The 18,651-nt window shown below is 53.0% G+C and overlaps 2 protein-coding genes across 9 annotated transcripts in view; both read right to left on the bottom strand.

Annotated features, from left to right (window-relative positions):
• IP6K1 (inositol hexakisphosphate kinase 1) overlaps window positions 1-4,474 on the bottom strand; it is a 74,624-nt gene extending 70,150 nt beyond the window's left edge. For 3 of the 4 annotated variants that reach the window (XM_058442261.1, XM_032161544.2, XM_058442263.1), the window contains exon 1: window positions 4,256-4,474. The gene's annotated coding sequence lies outside the window, so the exon portion shown is untranslated. Of the gene's footprint in view, window positions 1-3,606; window positions 4,146-4,255 lie in introns of those variants that run through there. The other variant, XM_058442262.1, reaches the window with a different exon arrangement.
• A 4,115-nt stretch (window positions 4,475-8,589) lies between these two features.
• CDHR4 (cadherin related family member 4) lies at window positions 8,590-18,138 on the bottom strand. Of its 5 annotated transcripts, none has more exons than XM_032161524.1 (19): window positions 18,029-18,138; window positions 17,205-17,395; window positions 16,952-17,114; window positions 16,784-16,875; window positions 14,800-14,910; window positions 13,801-13,904; window positions 13,485-13,621; window positions 13,055-13,238; window positions 12,806-12,959; window positions 12,460-12,553; window positions 11,647-11,850; window positions 11,427-11,566; window positions 11,009-11,159; window positions 10,702-10,922; window positions 10,316-10,458; window positions 9,755-9,811; window positions 9,566-9,653; window positions 9,294-9,321; window positions 8,590-8,738 (listed from the first exon to the last, which is right to left on the bottom strand). In XM_032161524.1, the coding sequence occupies exons 1-19, from the start codon at window positions 18,075-18,077 to the stop codon at window positions 8,683-8,685; spliced, it is 2,367 nt and encodes a 788-aa protein (XP_032017415.1). In that variant the 5' UTR covers window positions 18,078-18,138; the 3' UTR covers window positions 8,590-8,682. The 5 variants fall into 5 exon arrangements, 3 of the variants coding, with proteins under 3 accessions (XP_032017415.1, XP_058298232.1, XP_058298233.1); XM_058442249.1 differs by having other exon boundaries at window positions 8,629-8,738; window positions 9,294-9,324; window positions 18,029-18,129; XM_058442250.1 differs by lacking the exon at window positions 9,294-9,321 and having other exon boundaries at window positions 8,629-8,738; window positions 18,029-18,129.
• Between the last annotated feature and the right edge of the window lie 513 nt (window positions 18,139-18,651).

The following is an 18,651-nucleotide window of genomic DNA, read 5'->3' as shown; positions in this document are numbered from 1 at the left end:
CTCTGTCACCCAGGCTGGAGTGCAGTGGTGCAATCTCGGCTCACTGCAAGCTCCGCCTCCCAGGTTCATGCCATTCTCCTGCCTTAGCCTCTCCGAGTAGCTGGGACTACAGGCGCCCGCCACCACGCCCGGCTAATTTTTTTGTATTTTTTTAGTAGAGATGGGGTTTCACCGTGGTCTCGATCTCCTGACCTCGTGATCCGCCCGCCTCGGCCTCCCAAAGTGCTGGGATTACAAGCGTGAGCCACCGCGCCCGGCCTTAATCTTTGTATTTTTAGTAGAGACGGCTTTTCACCATGTTGGTCAGGCTGGTCTGGAACTCCTGACCTCGTGACCCGCCCACCTCGGCCTCCCACAGTGCTGGGATTACAGGCGTGAGCCACCGCGCCCAGCCTGGAGGGTCTACTATTATAACAACAGTCTGACACATTTGCACTTAAAAATGCCCATCACAAGCCAGGCACAGTGGCTCATGCCTGCACACTTAGGAATCCGAGGCAGGAGGATCATCTGCACCCAGGAGTTTGAGACTAGCCTGAGCAACATAGTGAGACCCCCATCTCTACAAAAAAATTAAGACAAAGAAAATTAGCCAGGCATGATGGCGCATGTGTGTAGTCCTAGCTACTTTGAAAGCTGAGGCAAGAGGATCACTTGAGCCAAGGAGTTGGAGGCTGCAGTGAGCTACAATTGTGCCACTACACTCCAGCCTAGGAGTTTCTTAAGAGACTGTCTCTTAAAAAAGGCCAGGCGTGGTGGCTCACACCTGTAATCCCAGCACTTTGGGAGGCCAAGGTGGGTGGATCACCTGAGGTCAGGAGTTTGAGACCAGCCTGGCCAACACAGCAAAACCCCGGCTCTACTAAAAAAAAAAAAAAAAAATTAGCCAGGCGTGCTGGCGCACTCCTGTAGTCCCAGCTACTCAGGAGGCTGAGGCAGGAGAATCACTTGAACCCAGGAGGCAGAAGTTGCAGTGAGACAAGATCATGCCACTGCATTCCAGCCTGGGTGACAGAGTGAGACTCTGTCTCAAAAAAAAAAAAAAAAAAGGCCAGGCATGGTAGCTCATGCCTGTAATCCTAGCACTTCGGGAGACCAAGACAGGAGGATCACTTGAGACTAGGAGTTCAAGCCCAGTCTGGGCAACTGAGACCCCATCTCTACATAAGTAATTTTTAAAAATGCAAATGACAGCCAGTGTGGCGTCTCACCCCGTAATCCCAGGCCAAGGCTGAGGCAGGTGGATCACCTGTCAGGAGTGACCAGCCTGGCCAACATGGTGAAACCCCATCTCAGAACAACAACAACAAAAAAAAAGCAGGGGCTTGGGACAATTTTGAAAAGCTAGTATTTTCGCCGGGTGCGATGGCTCTCGCCTGTAATCCCAGCACTTTGGGAAGCCGAGGCAGGCGGATCATGAGGTCAGGAGATCGAGACCATCCTGGCTAACACGGTGAAACCCCATCTCTACTAAAAATACAAAAAAATTAGCCAGGTGTGGTGGTGGGCGCCTGTAGTCCCAGCTATTTGGGAGGCTGAGGCAGGAGAATGACGTGAACCCAGGAGGCGGAGCTTGCAGTGAGCCAAGACCACACCACTGCATTCCAGCCAGGGCAACAGAGTGAGATTCCGTCTCAAAAAAAAAAAAAAAAAAAAAGAAAGAAAGAAAAAAGCTAATATTTTAATATCCCCCTCCTTTCAAGAACTGCCCAAGGAACTGGTCTTACCAAGATTAAAATGAACTAAAGATTCAAAAAATGGCCCTGAAGGACAATGAAATAACTAACTAAAGACTACTCAATTTCTCCCTTGCCTCACAAGTGCAGTATAAACTCAGTCGAACAGCAACAAGCTGCCAGCCTCCTCTGGGTTCAGCACCTGCTTTCCTAAAGGATCTCCTGACCAAGGAGCTGGTTTCTTCTTTCAAAATTATTATTTTATTTATTATTTATTATTTTTGGGGACTGAGTCTCACTGTCACCCAGGCTGGAGTGTAGTGGCGCGATCTCAGCTCACTGCAACCTCTACTTTCCGGGTTCAGGTGATTCTCCTGCCTCAGCCTCCATGCACCACCATGCCCAACTAATTTTTGTATCTTTAGTAGAGATGGGATTTCACCATTTTGGCCAGGCTAATCTCTAACTCCTGACCTCAGGTGATCCACCCGCCTCAGCCTCCCAAAGTGCTGGGATTACAGACAGGAGATACCGCGCCTGACCTCTTTCAAAATTATACAGTCAGAGGTGACAAGATCCTGATAGAAGTGCACAAAGTAGGCTGGGCGCATGACCGGGCACAGTGGCTCACGCCTGTAATCCCAGCACTTTGGGAGGCTGAGGCAGGCGGATCACGAGGTCAGGAGTTCAAGACCAGCCTGACCAACATGGTGAAACTAGGTCTCTACTAAAAATACAAAAATTAGCCAGGCGTGGTGGCACGCACCTGTAATCCCAGCTACTTGGGAGGCTGGGGCAGGAGAATCGCTTGAACCCAGGAGGCAGAGATTGCAGTCAGCCGAGATTGTGCCATTGCACTCCAGCCTGAGAGAACGAGACTTCGTCTTGGGGGAAAAAAAAAAGTAGTCTCGGCACAGTGGCTCATGCCTGTAATCCCAGCACTTTGGGAGGCTGAGGCAGGCTGATCACGAGGCCAGGAGTTCGAGACCAGTCTGGCCAACATAGTGAAACCCCATCTCTACTAAAAATACAAAAATTAGCTGGGCATGGTGGCATGTGCCTGTAGTCCCAACTACTCGGGAGGCTGAGGCAGGAAAATTGCTTGGACCAAGGAGTCAGACGTTGCAGTGAGCCGAGATGGCACCACTGTACTCCAGTCTGGCAATGGAGCGAAACTCCGTCTCAAAAAAAAAAAAAAAAAAAAAAGTGCACAAAGTACTGTCGCTTGACTTCTTAGTCATCTCATGCAGGCATGTTCTATGACCACATACAAGAAGGCTGTACAAAGAACTAAAGAGGCCACAGTCAAGAGAAATATGTTTTGGAGCAATCAGAACTCTTCCTAGACCTGCACACTCTGCTGAGGATCTCCAACCTGCCCACATTCACAGGAAAGGGGCCTGAAGGTCTGTTTTCACTGAGCAAGATAATTTTAGTACTGTTAAAAGTTAATTTGCGCCGGGCACAGTGGCGCGCACTTGTAATCCCAGCACTTTGGGAGGCCAAGGAGGGTGGATCACGAGGTCAGGAGTTCGAGACCAGCCTGGCCAACATGATGAAACCCCGTCTCTACTAAAAATACAAAAATTAGCCGGGGATGGTGGCGCGTGCCTGTAGTCCTAGCTACTCGGGAGGCTGAGGCAGGATAATCGCTTGAACCCGGAGGTGGAGGTTGTGGTGAGCCGAGATTGCGCCACTGCACTCCGGCCTGGGCAACAGAGAGAGAGACTCTGTCTCAAAAAAAAAAAAAAAAAAATTAATTTGCCAATTCGATACCATCCACAACAAAAACAAGTTTCATTTCTTTTTCCGATTCTAAGACACTCCTACATTTCCTTTGTCTCCTATGGCGAGCATCTCTTTAGGAGATAAAATCAAGTCATCACCATAATATTCACTTTCTCCTAAAGCAAAAAGAGGAAGACATTACCACTCTCCAAAAAGTGGTGGTGAAGAACCAAAGAGATTATGTTCCAAAATAAAAGCCATTATGGACATTTAACCAGGTTCTTTGGGAGGAAACAAGCGGTGAGCTTCGAGGTACACGTGAGATTCCGAACGGGTCTCAGGAGAAGCAGCAGCCAGGCAGAGGGTCCCCCTTGCCATAATCATAGGGCCGTGACACCGGCCTGCCTGGCTCGCGGGGGCTTTGGCTTGCTTCGTCTAGTCTTAGCATCCAGCGTCCTAAAAATCACTCGCAGGAGCTCTAAGAAAGAGGTAAGTCTATTTCTCAGCCAGGAGCAACACAACTCCCAGGAGAGCATCAGGGTGGCACCGGACACACTTCAGCGCTCCGGATCAGCGGAGTCCAGAGCTTCGGTCAGAGAAGCTGGTTTCCCGCTACTAGCCGGCCGGCCCTCAGGCACTGCCCGCTCTCCGACCTCCACACCGGCTGTCCCCCCGGCTTCGGTGCCAGCATCTAGGAGGCTCGGCGGGCGGCCGCTCAGGACGCTCGAGCGATGTTCCAGTGATGCCCCACCGAAGCCCCGACCCCACGCGCGCCCACTCTAACCCCGCGCCCGCCACCGCCCTCCCCGCGGGCGTCAGGCCGGTCTATCGGCCCGGCTCCTGTCACTCACCTGCCCGGCCCGGGCACCGGGCGCCCACGGCTCCCTACGGGAGCTGGGCCCCCCGGGCCTCCAGGTTTCGGCCCGCCCCCTGGCAGGCAGCACAGGTGGCTAAGCCCCGCTACAGCGGCCTCTCACCGGCCGCTTGGTCCAGCTCCCGGCGCTGCCCACTGGGTACGGATCAACAACAAGATGGCGGCTAGCCGAGGGGGCGGGGGCCGGGCGTCATAGTAACTAGGACTGCAAAGAACCCGCCCCCCGAGGGGTGCCATCCCCAATCAACAGTCTTTTTGCTCGTCGCCGGGGAAAGTGCTTCCTGCTGACAGGTCAGCTCACCTGTCAGTCAGAGTCTGCCTCTCAGGGCCCGTGCCGAAAGCGTGGGGCACGTGACTGTGACGGCATGGGTTGGCGCATGCGCTTCGTTCTCGGAGTGGCTGGCGGCTGAGTTTCTGCTGGCTACTCCGAGGCTGAAGCGCCCTTGGCCTCTCTGCGTGCCTGGTCCTGGTGTGGTACTGGCGGCGTCTTGACATACACTTGCGCACACACAGGGAATCTCAGCGGTGTGCTATTCGTTTTTTTGTCACCCCCTTTGGGAGAAGGGGGGTGCAGCCCCCAGTTCACTCTGGAGAGGAAACTGAGGCTCAGAGAGGGGAGGCCGAGCCAAGGTCACGCCACCTCTAGAAATGGAGGTGCTGGGTCTCGCACCTCCTCCTGCTGGTTTCAGAGTGTGAGGAGCCTCTATCCCAGCTTCCCACGCTTTGTCCCTTACTAGCCTCGAGGTACAGCAGTCTGTGCTGCCACAGCAGCCTTTGGCTCATTGCCCATGCTTTCCTGCCTGAGGTTTAGAGCCTAGCACAAGTCCTGACACACAGAGGGCACTCCCTTTTCTCTGTCCTAGAGCATCTTGTCTTGAGATCCTATGACAGCATCTTTTGCCCTGGACTGTCATGACCGGCCTCCCAGGCAGACTAATGGTCCCAGGAAGATGGTCACACCTTGCTCGCCATACAGAACACCTAACTCTGGGCTTGGCTTCAGGCTTAGAACAACAGATGAAGTTACGTGGCCTGGGCCCACACCCAAATGCCCCAACTAGCTAACTCTGACTTTTGAGCCTTAGCCTCTCTTTAGCTTTGGTTGTCCCATCTGTAAAATGAAGATAAAAGTGGAGCTTCTCAGAGGAAGATTTAATGAACCCTCAGAGCAGGGGAAGAACTCAGGAAAAATCTGCCTACAACCACTTCCTGGAACAACCTGCTTCCAAGTTACTGTTCCTGAGGCGTGCCTTAAAACACTAACTTTGGTGGAAGCCCCATGAAGGGTTTTTGTTTTGCTTTGTTTTGTTCCCACAGAAGGCTCTCAGCTTCTTCCTGGCCCTCGGATACCATAACTGGTTCAGAAAGGGAGGTCCTCCTAGCCAGGCGCAGTGGCTCATGCCTGTAATCCAGCACTTTGGGAGGCCAAAGAAGGCTGATCACTTGAGGTCAGAGGTTCAAGAGCAGCCTGGCCAAAATGGTGAAACCCTGTCGCTACTAAAAATACAAAAATTAGCTGGATGTGGTGGCAGGTGCCTGTAATCCCAGCTACTCCGGAGGCTGAGGCAGGAGGATCACTTGAACCTGGGAGGCAGAGGTTCAGTGGGCTGAGATCACGCCACTACACTCTAGCCTGCGTGACGGAGGAAAATTCTGTCTCAAAAAAAAAAAAAGAAAGGGAGGTTCTCCAGTACCCTGAGGGGGTTCAGGCCCACAGACTCCTCAACAGAGGAGGAAAGACTGTGATAACTTGGATTTACCACAGTAAGGTCCTCTTGGAGAGCTGGCAGAAGCCTGAGACCTGATGTCAGGTTGGGCATGGAGAGTGGGCCAACACTGCACCCAGCAAGACCTGCCCACCAGTAGATTGCTGCAGGCCACCTGGCTACATGCAATAGCTCAGGTCAAAACAGGGAGATGTGAGAGCAGAGGAACCAGAAGAAACAGATCAGGAAGAAAAGCTGACAACCCTCAAGAGGGGGATTCTGCTAATCCTCCAGGACCAGCCATGCCACAGGATTCTCAAGTCTGCATCACCCCTCACCCCAGTGCAAAAGCTCCAGATCCTTCTCAAGAAAACCTCCACATACAGTTGGCAAATTGCCCTGAAGTTTGATGGGGCCCTCAAAAAGCAACAGTGGTATAACTACTATGGATAACAGTTTGGAGGTTCCTCAGAAAACTAAAAATACAGCTACCACATGATCCAGCAATCCCACTGCTGGGTATGTACCCAAAGGAAAGGAAATCAGTATATCAAAAAGATATCTGCACTTCCATGTTTGCTGCAGCGCCATTCACAATAGCCAAGATTTGGAAGCAACCTAAGTGTCCATCAACAGATGAATGGATAAAGAAAATATGGTACATATGGGCCGGGTGCGGTGGCTCACGCCTGTAATCCCAGCACTTTGGGAGGCCGAGGCGGGCAGATCAAGAGGTCAGGAGATCGAGACCATCCTGGCTAATACGGTGAAACCCCATCTCTACTAAAAATACAAAAAATTAGCCGGGCGTGGTGGCAAGCGCCTGTAGTCCCAGCTACTCAGGAGGCTGAGGCAGGAGAATAGCGTGAACTCAGGAGGCGGAGCTTGCAGTGAGCCGAGATCGTGCCACTGTGCTCCAGCCTGGGCAACAGAGCGAGACTCCATCTCAAAAGAAAAAGAAAAAAAAGAAAATATGGTACATATGCAGAATGGAGTATTTAGCCATTAAAAAGAATGAGATTGTGAGATTGGCTGGTGTGGTGGCTCATGCCTGTAATCCCAGCACTTTGGGAGGCTGAGGCAGGAGGATCACCTGAGGTCAGGAGTTCAAGACCAGCCTGGCCAACATAGCAAAACACCATCTCTACTAAAAATAAAAAAATTAGCCAGTCGTGGTGGTGCATGCCTGTGGTCCCAGCTACTCAGGAGACTGAGGCACGAGAATTGCTTGAACATGAGAGGTGGAGGTTGCAGTGAGCGAAGATCATGCCACTGAACTCCAGCCTGGGTGACAAAGTAAGACTCTGTCTCAAAAAAAAAAAAAAAAAAAGGAAAAAGATTTAAACAAAACAATTGAATTCATGGAGATAGTGAGTAGAAGGATAGTTACCAGAGTCTGGAAGGGGTGGGGAGGTGGGACGGTTAATGGGTACCAAAAAAAAAAAAGAAAAATGAATAAGACCTAGCGTTTGATAGCACAACAGAGTGGCTATAGTCAATAATAACTTAATTGTACATTTTAAAATAACTAAAAGTATAATTGGATTATTTGTAACACAAAGGATAAATGCTTCAGGGGATGGATACCCCATTTTCGATGAAGTGATTATTAAGCATTACATGCCTTATCAAAACATCTCATGTACCTCCAAATTTATGCACCTATGTACCCACAAAAATTAAAAATTAAGAAAAAAATTAAAAAGAGGAACATCTCAACAACAACAAAAAAAGCAACAGTGAGCCAGGCACAATGGCTCACACCTGTAATCCCAGCACTTTAGGAGGCTGAAGGGGGAGGATTGCTGGGACCCAGGAATTCAAGACCAGCCTGGTCAACATAAAGAGATCCCATCTCTACAAAAAAATTAAAAATTAACCAGGCATGGTGGTCCATGCCTGTAGTCCCACCGACTTGCGATTCTGAGTAGGAGGATCGATTGAGCCTGAGAGGTCAAGGCTACAGTGAGCCACGATTACACCATTGCACTCCAGCCTGGGCAACAAAGCCAGACCCTATCTCCTCACTCTCTCTCTCTCTCTCTCTCTCTCCCCTCCCCCCCTCCCTCCTTCCCTACACACACACACACACACACACACACACACACACACACACACACACAGCATTGTTCTCTGTCTTCTGGATAGGAAAAGGAAGCAGGTGGCCCTGAGGAGACATGCTGATTGGAGGCCCCTCAGTCATTGACAAGGATAATAGCCTATTACCTCTGTAGAGCATCAGTCACACTGTCAGTCTGAGCATCATACAATACCTTCTTAAGAGAAAAATAAAGCCAGGTGCAGTGGTGCGCCCATTGTCCCAGCTACCCAGGAGGCTGAGATGAGAGGCTCTGTTGAAGCCAGGAGTTAGAGGCTATAGTGTGCTATGATGACACCTATGAATAGCCTCTGCACTCCAACCTGGGCACCATAGTGAGACCCTGTCTAAAAGAAAAAAGAAAAAAAAAAGCCCTGAAAGAGAAAAGGAAAACCTTACTGCTCCCTAGAGTCTGCTCACAAGGTAGGAATTTCTACAAGTGAGAACACGGAGGCACAGATTTCAGAGCTTCTCCCACACATTGGCTACAAGGCTAGAACTTTTCTGTTTGTAATTTTGTTTATTATGAATCAACTTGAAAATACAGCCCATGATGGTGTGAAAAAGAAATTCCACACATAGTAAAGCAGCTACTTGGCCTCAGAGCCAGCGCCGGGCTCCTGTGTGTGTGTTAAACAGGTAATCTCTTCCTGTACCTAAAACCGGCAGGAGAGAGAGGAGAGCAGGGGGTGCTGCTGGCTCCAGAAGAACTGCCTCCCTCCCCTCTTACCTAAGGGTAGGAGATTATTCCTCCAGGACCCTCAGTGTGACATCCCACCTTCGCTGGAATCTAACCTGTCCCCTCCCTCCCTTCTCAGCAAATTCTCTCAACTCTGACTCAAATGCGCAGGAAGCCTCCTTGATTCTCCAACACTGGACACCAGCTTCCCTAAGGCCAATGCCAGATTACTCTCCCATAAATCACTGGTGATACTGGACTATCTGGGGGCCTCTCCCCTCACCATCATCCCTCCTCCCGTTGTGGGCAGAGACCAGACCAGATATGAGTCATCTCCTGACCCCCTAGACATTTGACAAAGGATGGATGAAGGGTGAGTGGGGGTGAGAGCAGACCTCATTCAGGAAAAAAGCAGATAGATGGTGGGTTCCTGGGAGTAGGAGGAGATATTGAGAGGGGGTAAAGAGAGGAGGAGATACTCAGATGGGGTGAGGGCCCAGGCAGAGAATAGTTTAGGAAGAGGGGGACTCACGGGAGTCCTGTGCTCTGCCATCAAAATGCTGCTGAGGGGGAAAAAAAAGGTGCAATGAATTGAACCCTGCCCACAGGGGAGCAGATGAAGGCCTGCCCCTAGGGGGCCAGAAGCCCACCTGCCTCCTCCATTCTCATGGTGCTAGTGTGGGCACTTCCACAGGGATAGCCATTCATAGGAAAAGGGGCATGGGAAGAAAAGGCTTGGAGGGGGCAGGGGAGTACTCTGGAGCAGCCTTGGTGCCCATTACTTGAGATGGTGAGCTGACATACCAGACTCATGACAGTGCTGGGTGCCTGGGACATCTCCATCTTTGGTGCCTCCATGAAACCCTCGATGGATCCCTCAGTTCCCTGGATGCTGGGGCAAAGTAGGAGCAAGAGTACAGGGCAAGGCTCTGGGCCCCAACCTGAGTTTAAGAGATGGGCTCCCAGGCATAGAAGTAGGCAAAGGAGACTGACCTGTTTAGCAGCAAAGCCTGGGCTGGTTTGCTGGGTGCTTGCAGCAGCTGGGCCAACCTAAATTGCCAGGAGGAGTAACCAAGCAGTGAGGGCAGCAGGCTTACCGGCTCCAGGAACCAGCACCATTCACCCATTCCTTTATATTGGGAACAACCAATGTCTGTATGCAGTGCCCACATTGTTACATCCCCTTTCCCTGGGCTCAGTGCTATGTCCACAAGGAACTTCAGAGTCTACAGGAGCAGGAAAGCTTTCCAGTGGAGGGCAGAAGTCAGGAATAGGGGTAAATGCCCAATGCATGACAGACACAGTTTCAAGCCCTGAGCTATCTACCCTCCTCCCATTCCAAGACTGGATTCTGCCGGTGATGGAAGTTTCTTCCTCCCAGTGTCTCTCTCACCCTAATCAAAGGCCTCTGGAGGGAGAACAGCCCTCCTCAATATCAGTTTGTCACCCACCTACTTGGGCATTGTCATCTAATCTTGGGTGAAACCACCCATCACAACTGGGGTCCATAGGTGGGCTGGGGGCAGGTAGGGAGCACAAGGATAGGATCCCTACCCCTGGAGGAGCCTGCCAAGAAGCCAGCCTAGGGCCAAGAGGAGAAGAGCACCAGTTGCTGTCAACACCACCACAAACCAGGGCTGTGGCTGCCAGAAAGCCTCTGTGTCTGTGATGAGCATGGGTGTCATCGTTGAGGGCACCTGAAAAGGAGGCCACAGCCTCACCACTGCCTTGCCAAAATGCCCTGACCATCCAGCCTTCCAACCCCCCCCTGGGCTAAGCCACCCCACACCCGCGATTTGCTCTTCAACACTGCTGGGCTCTCTGCACTCAGCACTTCCCTCTGAACTGCCTTCCCCATAGTTCCACCTGAAAAACTGGGTCTCCTCACTCTCCAAGGTCCACCCTTCCCACCCTGCTGAGGGCCCGAGGAGCCTCCTCACTGTGGTTCTGTGGGTGCTGGTGGCCACTGTGCTGGCCCTCCGGGGAACTAGATGCACAATAATGGTGGCTGTGGTGCTGAGGTGGGTGGGGGAGGGGCCTGCATCGGCCACATGGATCAATAACTCATAGGTACGGGGCTGCTCTGGCCAGAAGGGCCCCAACACAAGGTCACTGTGCACCAGGGTGGCCCCTTGCAGGATGAATTGGTTCTGGCTATTCCCTGAAAGCAGAATGACAGGAGGAAGAGACCATTGCTGGCCTTGGCCTGCCCCTCACTCACAACCTGGTGGTGCCCATGTCCCCTACCTCCCACGATGCTATAGGAGTAGGTCAGGCGCTGTGGCTCCTGAGGGATCCGGCATGACACCTTGGTCACCTCCACGCTACGGCCCAGAGGAGCATAGATGGTGAGTTCCTGAAATGGGGGCTCACACTCGGGGGCATGGTCGTTCACATCCTGCAGAAAGGAACCAGGTTAGGAGTGGATGGAACCCACTCCCCAAACCTCCGATCCAGCCCCTCAACTTCTTCTCACCACAGCTGGAGCCTACACATCAAGTGATCAAGACATCACACAACAGGCTCCAGAGCTTTCAGTTAGGCCCCACTCTTCTCCAGCCAACTCATGGAAGAAACCGAGGCACAGAGTGGAAAAGCAGAACACCACAGGGCAATCTGAACCCCTGTCTTTCCAAGTATTTCCAAAGCCTTAGAACACAATTACCTCAACCTCGATGGTAATGGTACAGGAGCCTGAGCGGTGATGGTTGGGGTTCTGGTCTTGGCCATGGTCAATCAGAAGGACAGTGAGCCTGTACAGCCTCTGCTGCTCATAGTCCAAAGGTCCCAGGAGGTGAACTTCCCCTAGAGGGGGAGACCACAGCTTCAGCCTGCAGAGCCAAATCTGGCTCCCCGTTTCCATCCCAGCCCTGGGGTGGATGTACCGGTGAGACGGTCCACAGCAAAGTTGGTAGGACCACCAGAGGTGTAGTACTCAATGTTGTCATGAGGGTAATCCATATCCGTGCCCACCACAGAGCCCAGCAGAGTGTGGGGCGCCGCATCCTCCTGAACCCGGAACGTGCGAGGGGCACAGGCTGGGGAGAACTCGTTGATGGGTGTCACCATCACCAGTACCGGCACCTCAGCTGGAGGTCATTTGGCAGTCAAGGAGCTGGCCTGGGGTACCTATCCCTGAACTGGAGGTCTGAGGAGGGACACATGGCCCTGCCCTGGTGGTCTAAAGAGTGAGAGAGTCTGCCGGGCATGGTGGCTCACGCCTGTAATCCCAGTACTTTGGGAGGCCGAGCTGGGCGGATCATGAGGTCAGGAGATCGAGACCATTCTGGCTAATACAGTGAAACCCCGTCTCTACTGAAAATACAAAAAATTAGCCGGGCGTGGTGGCCGGCACCTGTAGTCCCAGCTACTCTGGAGGCTCAGGCAGGAGAATGGCGTGAACCCGGGAGGCGGAGCTTGCAGTGAGCCAAGATCGCGCCACTGCACTCCAGCCTGGGTGACAAAGCAAGACTCCGTCTCAAAAAAAAAAAAAAAAAAAAAGAGAGTGAGAGGGTCTAAAGGGAGGGCAGAAGCCTTCCCCTGCTGGAGGTCTAAGAGATATATCCTCAGGGTCTGAAATGGAGACAACCCTGCCCTACTGGATTCTGAAGGAGGAGAGATGACCCTGTCCTGAGCATGGGAAGCAGGAGGACAGAACAGCCTTGTCCTGGGTGTCCAGGCTGGGTGTGGTCACTCACTGGTCATCTGGGGCTGGCCACCATCGAGCACCAGGATGGAGGCTGCATGCTGGAAGCAGGTTCCAGGAGTGTCACAGTCCAGTGTGGCATTCACCTAGCCAAAGGGGCTAGAAAGTGAGGTCCAGCCAGGGCCTGAGAGAGCCCTGAGCCACACAGGGCTGCTGTAGGCCAGGGCATCCACAAATATCTTGCCTGGATCCTGTTTTCCAGACTGCAACACAGGTTGGCTCGACAGCCATCCCCCAATCCCCACTCCCATGGTCTCGGCTCTCAGAGACCCTTGGCCCACCCACCCCTTCCCACTGCAAGCACCCTGCAAGTGGGTCTGGGAGCTGGGGCTGGGCACCTCAAGGACTCTGTCATAAAGGCAGAGGCTGGCAGGGTTGGAAGAGCTGCGGAACCACAGCTTGTAGTCCAGGGTGGTGCCAACAGAGTCTGGATCTTCGCAAGTGAGAGTATTCAGCACGGTGCCCACAGGTGCAGTCTCGGGGATTTGGGACCTGAGAGTATGCAGTGGCAGCAAGGCAGGAGTCTGGCAGCACCCTGAGTCATGGCTCTGGCCCCAGCAGCCCAACTATGGTCCCCGTGTACTCACACCAGAAGTGCTGGGAGGCAGCGTGGAGGCCAGAGGTTGACCAGCTGCACATTCATGGTGAGATTGAGCTCGGCACTGGCCCATGGCTGGCGCTGCTCAAAGGCCTTCACCTGCAGCCTGGAGACCGCAGTGCCTTGGGTGCGAGCTAACTCCAGGGGCGTGGTGGTCTGGACCACACCGTCTGCTGCATGGGGTGAGAGAACACAGAGATCAGGGGTCAGGGAACACAGAGATCAGCCCCGCTCCCAGCTCAGTCCCACTCCCGCCAGCCCACCAGATCCACAGGCAAAGGAGGCTGCTGAGCCTGGCCCTCCTGCTGCCTTCTCCAAGACCAGGCCCCCAAACAGGAAGGTGAAGAGGTACTATGGGTCACCTCTGGACCAGCCACAGAGGCATCCCAGTACCTGCCCCGCCCCTCAACACCTCTCACCACGACCGATGGAGAAGTGTGGGCTGGGCACCGGAGACAGGATTTCATAGCGCAGGTCGACACCCCGGGCCCGGACCTGAACCACCTCACTGCCGGGGGCCAGGTTCTCAGGGATGGTGATATTCTGAGCCTGCTCGCTGTACCAAAAGGGGGGCACTGGTTCCTGCCCATTCCTGCTCAACCTGTGGGTCCACAGCTTCCTTCCCTGGGTCCCCCTCCTGTCAGGGCTGGGACTCAGCTCCAGCAGCCTCACCCTACCTGATTCCCTGGGGCTAGGCCCTTCCTCCCTCACTGTTCCAGGGTAGGGGAGCCTTACAGGAAGGAGACCTGGCTGGAGGGAACAGGCAAAACCTTCACCATCACCATCCCTTGGCAGCTTTGCCTTTGTCCAAAGGACACTGAGATCTGCAGCTGGAAGACCTGTGGTGCACCCAGAACAGAAAAGCTGCCAGATTGTGTGTGTCTACCTCTTTGTCTATGCCCAGTCCTCCCCTTAAATAGGCAACCTCACTTAGGAGCTCCAAAAGGATCCTCAGCTTCCACTCTTCCCCATAATTCCCATGACCTGTCACTCTGCTGACAAGTATTCCTTTGAGCCCCATACCTTTGGGCCATAAATTATTCCATTAGGATGCAAACAGCCCAAGAGTGATATCTGAATCATTGACAATGTGAATTATCATCCTAGAGTTGCTGAAAGCCACCTCCAGACTGCACTGACCATTTTACTCAGAACTTTTTTTTTTTTTTTTGATACGATACGGGGTTTCGCCTGTCGTCCCGGGTTGGATGCCAGTGGTATGATCTCGGCTTACTGCAACCTCCACCCCCTGGGTTCAAGCAATTCTCCTGCCTCAGCCTCCCGAGTAGCTGGGATTACAGGCATATGCCACCACGCTCAGCTAATTTTTGTATTTTTAGTAGAGATGGGGTTTCTCCATGTTGGCCAGGCTGGTCTTGAACCCCTGAACTCAGGTGACAATGCCCACCTCGGCCTCCCAAAGTGCTAGGATTACGTGGGTGAGCCACTGTGCCTGGCCATTACCCAGGACTTTCTCTTACTGTGTGATTGCCCTAAACACTTTTCTTTCTGTTAGAGGGCTTGTGAATTCCCAGAGAGAGGGATTCCTCTTCTTTCTAGAACTCCAGAGCCCAGCACAGAACCAAGCTAAGGTGGGAGGACAGCCAGCATGGAGCAGCAGGTCCAGGTCTGAGAGAGTCAGTATTAGTCAAGGAGGCCAAGAATAAACAAATTTCTAAAAGGTAGGCACTCTAACCAATCCATGGACACCCTCAGATTCCAGGTCATGCTCACCTTTTGAGCCTGGCCTAGGAGGCCCTGGGATGGTGCCTGCAGCCAACCTTGCTCATTGATGGAGAAAGGTCCAGGGAAGTGTGGCGGGTCCTGGGCACTGACAATGCTCATCTGACAGAACAGAGATGCTGGCAACCACATTCAGCCCCCAGTGCCCTGAGCACCCCCATCAACAACCCAGCAGCAACCCTCCAGCAACCCAGCAGGCACCTGCCTACACCCAATTTATTTTCCTTCCTTCCTTCTTTCCTTCCTCCCTTCCTTCCTTCCTTCCTTCCTTCCTTCCTTCCTTTCTTTCCTTCTCTTCCTTCCTTCCTCTTTCTTTCCTTCTCTCTTTCTCTCTCCTTCCTTCTATCCTTCCTTCCTTCTTTCCTTCCTTCCTTTCCTTCTGTCTCCCTCCCTCCCTCCCTCCCTTCCTTCCTTCTTTCTTTCTTTCCTTCTTTCTTTTTTTTTGAGACAGAGTCTCCCTCTGTTGCCTAGGCTGGAGTGCAGTGGCGGGATCTCGGCTCACTGCAACCTCCACTTCCTGGGTTCAAGCAATTCTCCGGCCTCAACCTCCTGAATAGCTGGGATTACACGCCTGTGCCACCACACCCGGCTAATTTCCTTCTCTCCCTTCCCTCCCTCCCTCCCTCCCTCCCTCCCTTCCTTCCTTCCTTTCTTGTTTCTGACAAAGTTTCACTCTTGTCGCCCAGGTTGGAGTGCAATGGCGCAATCTCGGCTCACTGCAGCCTCCACCTCCTGGGTTCAAGTGATTCTTCAGTCTCAGCCTCCCAAAGAGCTGAGATTACAGGTGCCTGCCACCACGCCTGGCTAATTTTGGTATTTTTAGTAGAGATAGGGTTTCACCATGTTGGCCAGGCTGGTCACGAACTCCTGACCTCCAGTGATCCACCCGCCTCGGCCTCCCGAAATGCTGGGATTACAGGTGTGAGCCACTGCGCCCAGCCTGACATCCAATTTTCTCATGCTTCACCACTGACCCTTATCCCAGCCTGGGCTCCCTGACTTCCAGCCCAAGCCCTGGCCGCGATCCTCAATCCTTTTTGCTTTTAAGCCAGTTACTGTTTTTAAATACTTTTTTTTTTTTTTTTTTTTGAGACAGAGTCTTGTTCTGTCACCCAGCTTGGAGCACTGGCACAATCTTGGCTCACTGCAACCTCCACCTCCCGGGTTCAAGCAATGCTCCTGCCTCAGCTTCCCGAGTAGCTGGGATTACAGGCACACGCCACCATGCCCAGCTAATTTTTGTATTTTTAGTAGAAACAGAGTCTCACCATGATGGCCAGGCTCATCTTGAACTCCCGAGGCCACTTGCCTCAGCCCCACAAAGTGCTGGGATTACAGGTGTGAGCCACCGTGCCTGGCCATTACCTACATTTTTTTTTTTATTACAGAAATGATACAGAATTGTCATAAAGAACTGAGAACACATAGCAGATCTTGAAAGAACTCAGCCCCTGGCCAGGTGCGGTGGCTCACGCCTGTAATCCCAGCACTTTGGGAGGCCAAGGCGGGGCGATCACGAGGTCAGGAGATCGAGACCATCCTGGCTAACACGGTGAAACCCCGTCTCTACTAAAAAATACAAAAAAATTAGCCGGGTGTGGTGGCGGGTGCCTGTAGTCCCAGCTACTCGGGAGGCTGAGGCAGGAGAATGGCGTGAACCTGGGAGGCGGAGCTTGCAGTGAGCCGAGATCCCACCACTGCACTCCAGCCTGGGCGACAGAGCAAAACTCCGTCTCAAAAAAAAAAAAAAAAAAGAACTCAGCCCCTGAGATGTCCCTGTGGGAACAGCCATGGTCACTGGGGAGTGAGCAGTCCTCAGCAGCTCTCTCCAAGAACATGCATCATGTAGAGGCTCATCTATGCCTCTGCTGCAAGGTTCCTCTGCAGGCTGTGCCTGGCCAGGTGGGGGTTAATTTATTCTCTCCATCCCCCCTGCCCCCATCCTGTCACCCACCGTCCCATGTTCTGGGCTCACCTGGGCTCCGTGGAGTTCTAGGCCTGGGAGGAGCAGAGTGTACAGCCGAGCCCCAGGTGTGACTGTCTCTGGCACCTGAATCATTTCCCCAGCTGGCCAGAGTGGAGGTCAGGGAGGATCTGTTCAGGCCACGCCTGCCCCCACCCTGCCGGCTGCCCCTGGCCTCACCTGGGCTGGCAAATTGACCAGCACATTGGATATGGCTAAGGTCCTGCTGCACATCCACAGAGAGTGAGCCCTCCGTCACATGGTTGCCACATGTGAACTTCAGCTGCAGCTTGTAGTGGTTCACGATCAGGGCATCCAACCGAGCAGAGCTGCTCAAGGTCAACTGGGGTGGGTGGACAGTGCCATGTGGGGCTTGGAAATTTTAGGTCTGCCCTTGTGCCCCCACAGTCCCCAGCTATACACATGACCCTACCTTGCCCACATAGGTCCCTTGCCACCTGGCCAAGCTGGGTGGGTTGAAGAAGGTAGCAGGTGGCTGGACATTGAGCAACTCCAGGGTGGGTGTGGGCGTGTAGGAGGAGCAGTTGAAGGAGAAAAACTGAAGGATTGTGCCAGGGCCCTGGCTCTCAGAGACATTTATAAAGCAGGGCAGGCTGCAGAGGTCTGTGAAGAGCAGAGAATTCAAGCTGGAGGCCCCCAGGCTGATGGAACCACACATACTAGCATACTCCTGACCTTTTTTTTTTTTTTGAGACCGAGTCTCGCTCTGTCCCCCAGACTGGAGTGCAGTAGTGCAATCTCGGCTCACTGTAAGCTCCGCCTCCCAGGTTCACACCATTCTCCTGCCTCAGCCTCCCAAGTAGCTGGGATTACAGGCGCCCGCCACTACGCCCGGCTAATTTTTTGTATTTTTAGTAGAGATGGGGTTTCACTGTGTTAGCCAGGATGGTCTTGATCTCCTGACCTCATGATCCGCCCGCCTCAGCCTCCCAAAGTGCTGGGATTACAGGTGTGAGCCACCGTGCCCAGCCATACTCCTGTCCTTTTGCCACAGGGCCTGGCCATGCCATGGGGCCAAGCAGCTAAGGCCTTTCCTTGTATCCAGCATCCAACATTTCACAGATGGGGAGTGAGAACTTGACTGAGGAAGTGGCCAAGATAAGGGGTGAGGGCCAGGGATTCAGATTCTTACACTTTCCTACCTCTCCCCCAACCCCTGTCCTCCATGGTAGCTTATCTGGGAAGGGTCAGGACTCCAAGGGAAAACTAGAGTTCCCCCACCCACCACCTCCTCACCAGAGACCACCGGAGCAAAGAGGAACATGAGGAGCCTGAGCAGCACCATGATGACCTGAAGACACAGACAGCAGAGGAGGCTTCAGAAAGCTAGGCTGTTTGTCTGACTCACCCTGTTGCCAGGTCAGTTGCTCAAACATAGCTGGGCAGGAGGGACTCCTGGGCCTCCCACATTCTATCCCCGCCCATCCCTGGTGACTGAGTTCTAGACCTCTGGCAGGCTTCCAGAGGCTCAGAATATCCCATTTTCCATTGCCCCCATTCATTACAACTCTAAGGGCATGGAAGGGGAGGAGGAGGATTAAGGTTCAGATGAGGAAACTGGTCATGCAATCCGTGGAGATAGAGCAAGCACAGCACCCAGGAAAATTGGGCCCAGGACCTGCTACCCCACAGAGTCTCAACTCCAGCTGGACTCCCTCCATTAGAACATTATCTGCCTATAAAAAATGAGCCTGGCCGGGCGCAGTGGCTCACGCTTGTAATCCCAGCACTTTGGGAGGCCGAGGCGGGCGGATCACAAGGTCAGGAGATCGAGACCATGGTGAAACCCCGTGTCTACTAAAAATACAAAAAAAATTAGCCGGGCGTGGTGGCGGGCGCCTGTAGTCCCACCTACTCGG

This window comes from Hylobates moloch, unplaced genomic scaffold (genome assembly GCF_009828535.3).
Source record: "Hylobates moloch isolate HMO894 unplaced genomic scaffold, HMol_V3 SCAFFOLD_8, whole genome shotgun sequence".
Lineage (NCBI taxonomy): Eukaryota > Metazoa > Chordata > Mammalia > Primates > Hylobatidae > Hylobates > Hylobates moloch.
This window is presented reverse-complemented; position numbering and strand designations above follow the sequence as displayed.

Coding starts and splice junctions, on each gene's coding strand:
- CDHR4 (XM_058442249.1), bottom strand. CDS start 18,077: ATGGTGCTGCTCAGGCTCCTCATGTTCCTCTTTGCTCCGGTGGTCTCT. Junction 13,905..14,799: donor TCCTAGGCCAGGCTCAAAAG/GTGAGCATGACC, acceptor GGTGCACCACAG/GTCTTCCAGCTGCAGATCTC. Junction 9,812..10,315: donor CTTGGCAGGCTCCTCCAGGG/GTAGGGATCCTA, acceptor CTGGCAATTTAG/GTTGGCCCAGCTGCTGCAAG.